At 51.3% G+C, this 6,240-nt stretch overlaps 1 protein-coding gene across 1 annotated transcript; it reads left to right on the top strand.

Moving 5' to 3' along the window:
• Positions 1-5,231: 5,231 nt before the first annotated feature.
• LOC119327587 lies at positions 5,232-5,991 on the top strand. The gene is made up of 2 exons (XM_037600685.1): positions 5,232-5,640; positions 5,734-5,991. Exons 1-2 carry the CDS (start codon positions 5,376-5,378, stop codon positions 5,772-5,774), a joined length of 306 nt encoding a protein of 101 aa, XP_037456582.1. The 5' UTR covers positions 5,232-5,375; the 3' UTR covers positions 5,775-5,991.
• The last annotated feature ends 249 nt before the right edge of the window (positions 5,992-6,240 follow it).

Here is a 6,240-nt window from a genome sequence, read left to right as displayed (position 1 = left end):
TCACTATATATAGGGGGAAGGGGGCGGAGGAGGCGCCCTAGGGTTCCCTAGGGTAGGGGCAGCGGCCACAGGGGAAACCCTAGATGGGTTTGGGTGCCCCCACCCCTACGAAACTTGCCCCCCAAGCCGGGAGGGGTGGCTGCCCTAGGGGAGGCGCCCCCAACTCTCCAGGTTACGTGAGATGGGGTGGGAGGGGCGCTCAGCCCCTTAGTGGGCTGATGTGCCCCCTCCCCTTGGCCCATAAGGCCCCCAACGCTTGTCGGGGCCTCCGAAACCCCTACTGGACACGCTGGTCGTCACCCGGTACCCCCGGAGCAATTCCGGACTCCAATACCCTTCGTCCAATATATCGATCTTCACCCCCGGACCATTCCGGAACTCCTCGTCACGTCCGGGATCTCATCTGGGACTCCGAACAACCTTCGGTAACCGCATACTATTTCCCATAACAACTCTAGCATCACCGAACCTTAAGTGTGTAGACCCTACGGGTTTGGGAACCATGCAGACATGACCGAGACATCTCTCCGGCCAATAACCAATAGCGGGATCTGGATACCCATATTGGCTCCCACATGTTCCACGATAATCTCATCGGATGAACCACGATGTCGTGGATTCAATCAATCCCGTATACAATTCCCTTTGTGTATCGGTGTGTTACTTGCCCGAGATTCGATCGTCGGTATCCCTATACCTCGTCCAATCTCGTTACCGGCAAGTCTCTTTACTCGTTCCAGAACGCATGATCCTGTGGCTAACTCCTTAGTCACATTGAGCTCATCATGATGATGCATTACCGAGTGGGCCCAAAGATACCTCTCCGTCATACGGAGTGACAAATCCTAGTCCCGATTCGTGCCAACCCAACAGACACTTTTAGAGATACCTGTAGTGCACCTTTATAGCCACGCAGTTACGTTGTGATGTTTGGTACACCCAAAGCATTCCTACGGTATCCGGGAGTTACACAATCTCATGGTCTAAGGCAATGATACTTGACATTAGAAAAGCTTTAGCAAACGAACTACACGATCTTGTGCTACGCTTAAGATTGGGTCTTGTCCATCACATCATTCTTCTAATGATGTGATCCCGTTATCAATGACATCCAATGTCCATGGTTAGGAAACCATGACCATCTATTAATCAATGAGCTAGCCAACTAGAGGCTTACTAGGGACATATTACGATCTATGTATTCACACATGTATTACGGTTTCCGGTTAATACAATTATAGCATGAACAATAGACAATTACCATGAACAAGGAAATATAATAATAACCATTTTATTATTGCCTCTAGGGCATATTTCCAACATGCTTTGTATCTAGTAATGTGGAATTGTGTCTAGAAACATATAGGATAACTTAAAATAATAAATTGGTCTATGCTTGGCAAAAACTTTGTAGCTCAACTCTACAAAATAACATCGACTAGGCACCATCAAATTCGCACAAGGCTAACCCAACCCATCAAAAGAATTCATCGTGTTTAGACTTCGTTTGATATGAATTTTCTGTAAAATAAAAAACAAGCAGAAAATAGCAACTGATACTTAGCACTAGGTTAATAGGTTAGTTTTCAAAAATGTTATAGAATTACATATAAAGTATATAAGATTGATAATATAATAGCATGAAACAATCAAAATTATAGATACGTTGGAGCCGTATCACACACCTCCCCGAGGAGGCCGCTCCAACGAACGAGGAATTCGTCTGTCAGATGGAGCTCATGACAACATGATATCTCCAGGAGTGTGGTTTGGCGCCATCCTCGCGTCTCCTCTCCGACGCGTGAAGGAGGAGCCGATGCCCCCTCCCTCACACAACTGTGGCGGCATCCACATCAGATTTTGCGTCAAGGGGAAGCCGGCATCGTCGGCGCGCAACCATGATGTCCAAATTGGGCGCCACTTGAAGGAGGAACCGGCCTTGCCGCGCACAGCCTCTACGTCCGGTTGAAAGGCCTCATCGCAACCAGCGCGCCTAGTTTGTCAAGGACGAATTTCCGCCGATGATCACCAGGGTCACGTCCCCATCCCGCACTACCTCGATGGCGATGGCCCTCGGGTCGCTGGCCATCGTGTCTTAGGAGAAAAGGGCGGCGAGGCAACATGTGAGCTACGAGCGGCGCAACACTGTTCGCCGCTCCGCGTTCACCAAGTCAGACAAGGCGTCGGCATGGGTCCTCACCGACCCCAAGATGGCTACCCGCCTGGGCTCTCGATCGTTCCTTCACTCCCAAGGAGATGCCCGCGAGGACCCGCCGCCGACTTGTGGCGAGCCTGCCAAGATCGGCGAGGAGTGATTGCTTAGCGGTTCCTCCGCCAATGTTGGCACGGGGAAGACAGCCGCCAGGGCTCCACGTGCGCCGTCGACATTGGCGACAGTAGCCCTCCAGACCACGCAGGAGGAAGCGGGGCGGTGTCGTGGGAACGATTCCGACAATAATATGGTATAGGATAACAGAGCATGATCTATCGAGATGCAAATGGGTGACACGGTGGTTTAGCAAGTTCGGGCCTCTCACGGTGGAGATAACAGCCCTACGTCTCGTGCTCCGGAGAGGCTTTATTTTATCTGAGTATGTATCCGGAGATTACATGGTGTATTTGAGAGAGAAAGAGAGTGGAGAATGGATCTCCATGCCTCAAGCTAAATGGTGAGAAAGAGGGAGAGGTGGAAGAAAAAAGCCCCCTGGTCTAGTGGTGGTGGGGGGGGGGGTGGCTTATATAGAGTGTGCCACCCCCTCACCTCCTATGTTACAAAATGGGGCGTTAATGTCATAACTCAGCCTACTACTAAGATGATGCTTCGCGTGCCTTGTCGACTGCTGGTCTTCGCATATTCGAGTGAGATCAGGTGTTCCGAGTGGAATGAGTTGGTCGAGTGGAGTGCTATGCTTCGAGTGGTTGTTGTCGTCCGAGTGACTTGATGGTCATCCGAGTGGATAGTATGTCTGTATGAAATTTATCTGGACCCACATGCTGTGTGCACCCCATGCTTTATGATATTTTGACCCTTCGTGGGTCTACCTGTTATGTGTATCCCCAGCAGGTGGTTCCTCCAAAAGCGCCAGGCTGCCGCAGCGGACCGACGCCCTACCGCCGCTGGAGGGACAATAACGACGGCACAGACGGTGACGGCAGTGCGGCCAGGCAGAGCGGCCACGCGTACGCGATGGTCATCCGGTACAAGCTTTAGTTTTTAGTTATACGCCAAAATATCGGTCGCTCTATGTAAATTATGTCCGAACATGAAACCCAACGCGAATTTGTCTCGTTTGAAATCTGGTTCCAATTGCATGAGGATATGTATGAGGATATGTTTGGATGGCCGACTCCCGCATCCGTGTCCGTTGACTGGTCCCATTCCACAGACGGACGCGTAAGCCCAGCCATAAGCCAAATTTTGAAAAATGTACCAACCAATGCCACAGGGCAAAAGGATGAAGAAAACTAATTTTGAGCGCCCACGCCCAAGCCCTATCTTCATGCAGTATGAACGGGCCAGGAGAGGAACGAATTTGCCACACCTCAACTTACTGGAAAGTCGATCAACTTTTGCGCCGATGGAGCCGTGCGGGTGCGTGTCCCATGCTCGGGGGGCGCGTGGCGAAGTCACTGGCGATGGCACGGCGCCGTACGAAAAGCTTCACGTTGCTCGCACGCGCCCACGGCCACGGGCGACCGCCGAGGTGGTGGCTCCGCCCATCGCTGTCCCGGATTCGGATTATTTTATCGCGCGTGCACGGCGCCAACAGCTGTGTGGATCGACGATTTAGTCGCTACGCTAGCCCGGTCGTGGATCGCTATGCTTTTTGGCCGTTCCGTTTCGTCGTGCGATCGCTCTCCCAGATACATACAGGTGCCGTCAGTCAGACTGATCCACACCGTTAAGACTGTGCAGCTCCAGCAGAGGTACCAGTGGTGAAGTACACTAGTTACAGACTGACAAGCGCAGTAGTTACTGACTGGCCTGGCCAGAGCCCAGGCAGAGGACGTCAAAGCTGCTGTTGCTGTCGCTGCAGAACAGAAGCAGAGTCCAACATTACCGTCAGTTACTCAGATTAAGAACACACTAAGCTTTCGAGAAAAGGAGTAATCGAGTAAAGTACTGTAGTTGTTAAGCGCATCCACCAAGAGCGTGCCATCCTTCCTAGGATCCGCTGCCTGAGACCGGCCGGCTCCGATCCCAATGCAAGCGCACTGACATTCTGACAGACACACTGCGCTCCACTGAATCTGGTTCGTCAGTGTTTCATACTACTACATACAGGGTTGGTTTTTGAACCGCTTGCCTGTTGCACCCGATCGAGGAATGATAGAATATGGCTCTCTCTCCCTCTACACTTCAGTTAACCAACTTCAGTCGATCCCTGATCGGATCTCATGTTTTCCAGCCCGTTTACCATCAAGGTGCATGGCACACTTGACACTCCTGACCATGAAGGTGCGGACTACTGCAAGTCTGCAACTGTCATCGTGGCTGATTAACCACAGTTCTTCTTCTTCTTCTTCTTCTTCTTCTTCTTCTTCTTCTTCTTCATATCACGGCGGCACTTAACAAAGTGGAGAACATCAATCACCATGTTCCTGCGCGTGTGGAAGGTGAAGCCGCATGCAGAAACACATATTTTGACCACACTCGATTCGGCCGGTGAAAGCATCGATCGGCCATGTTTAATTTCCGGGCGTCACGTGATCCCGGCAAGACACACATGATTGCGAGCTTAAGAAATGCATTCCCTGCATGGAACCAACCACTACACGCTGCGATTGCCCCTCTTGGTCCAAGGCAGAAAAGGGTTTTGCGGTACAGTCAAAGGCGCGGCACGCACATGACAGCGATCACACACACCCCGGCCTGACTTCTCCCGGTGGGAGGCGGATTAGATAACTGGTTAGCACATGATCCAGCCGATCCCACCGGCTTGATCCATCCATTCATTAAGTAGATTAGCACACCCCTGTGTATCGGGTTGGGATCGCACAGTGTCAGCAGCACCCGTTCCGGGGGCCCGTTAGCGTTCTGAATGAATGTTTACGCTGTCAGATACTATCTGAACCGAGGATCCGACCCGCAGACCGCCGCTAGCTAGTTGGTCTCGTAGCCATTCGTATGCTAAGCGATCACACTGAGTAACCTGCCACCGGAAATAAAACCCACGCAAAGCCCACGTTAACTCCCACCACCACCTCTCCTCGATCCTTGCTCCCATCCATATTCTCTACCCCTGCCACACCTCACCCACTACCTTTCCTTCCTTCCTTCCTCGTTGCACACTGCCCCAGAAGAACATACCACAGCACCAGAGCAGAGCAGAGGCCCGACCCCCAAGTAAGATGAGTTCTTCTTCCAGCAGGTTATGTCGTCCGGTGAGGCTACCACTTCTGCTGTTGCTGCTGCCGCTTCTGTTCCTGAGCTCATCGTCGTTGGTGCTGGCCGGCGTCGACGGGACTGGACAGTACCGGCCGGCCCGGCGGCTGCTGGTGACGCCGCCGTCGACGCACAAGTCGGAGCAGCGGATGCGGGTGGACGGCGCGAAGAAGCCCTTCAGGAACGCCGGCGCGATCCTGGGGCGCCGGAAGATACCGCGCTCGGTCTGGAATCCCATCCACAACAGATAAAAGGTACACACGCACTCTGATGTACCATGTGCCTGGCTGCTTGCTCGTCTCGTGGTGTGCTGTGGTCTGAGTAAGCTTGTTTCTCCTTGATTCCAGGCGTAGACGGACTAGATGGCCACAGAGCATCTAGGCAGTGAGGGCACACACAGGGATAGGAATTAAGAATGGAGGCACGTGCATGGAGGGTCGAGCTTAGGATCGATCGTCGCATCTGTGTGTAAACCCTTTCAATTTTGTAGTTAGTTTTTTTTTTCAGTTTATAGGCATTTTTTGTGTGTAAGTTTAGCTATATATAGCTAGTCGGTCAGATGGGAGTAACAGCTGGTTCTTCCCTTCATGTTGTCACTTGTTTCATAGCTGTTACGTTCCTTTGTTGGATTTAGCAGCTACTGTAATATAACTTGGTCTGTTGGTGGTACATAGAACAAACTAGTCTCTTCTTTTGATTTCAATAATTCCGCACTGCGGCCTCTTAAGAGCTAACTGACCTTCGCAAAAGAATAGTCCCTCTGTAAAGAAATATAAGAGTGTTTAGATTACATTTAGATTAGTGATCTAAATGCTCTTATAATTCTTTACGGAGGGAGTAAGTTGGTTGAAATA

This window comes from Triticum dicoccoides, chromosome 7A (assembly GCF_002162155.2).
Source record: "Triticum dicoccoides isolate Atlit2015 ecotype Zavitan chromosome 7A, WEW_v2.0, whole genome shotgun sequence".
NCBI classification, from domain to species: domain Eukaryota; kingdom Viridiplantae; phylum Streptophyta; class Magnoliopsida; order Poales; family Poaceae; genus Triticum; species Triticum dicoccoides.
This window is presented reverse-complemented; position numbering and strand designations above follow the sequence as displayed.

Coding starts and splice junctions, on each gene's coding strand:
- LOC119327587 (XM_037600685.1), top strand. CDS start 5,376: ATGTCGTCCGGTGAGGCTACCACTTCTGCTGTTGCTGCTGCCGCTTCT. Junction 5,641..5,733: donor CCATCCACAACAGATAAAAG/GTACACACGCAC, acceptor CCTTGATTCCAG/GCGTAGACGGACTAGATGGC.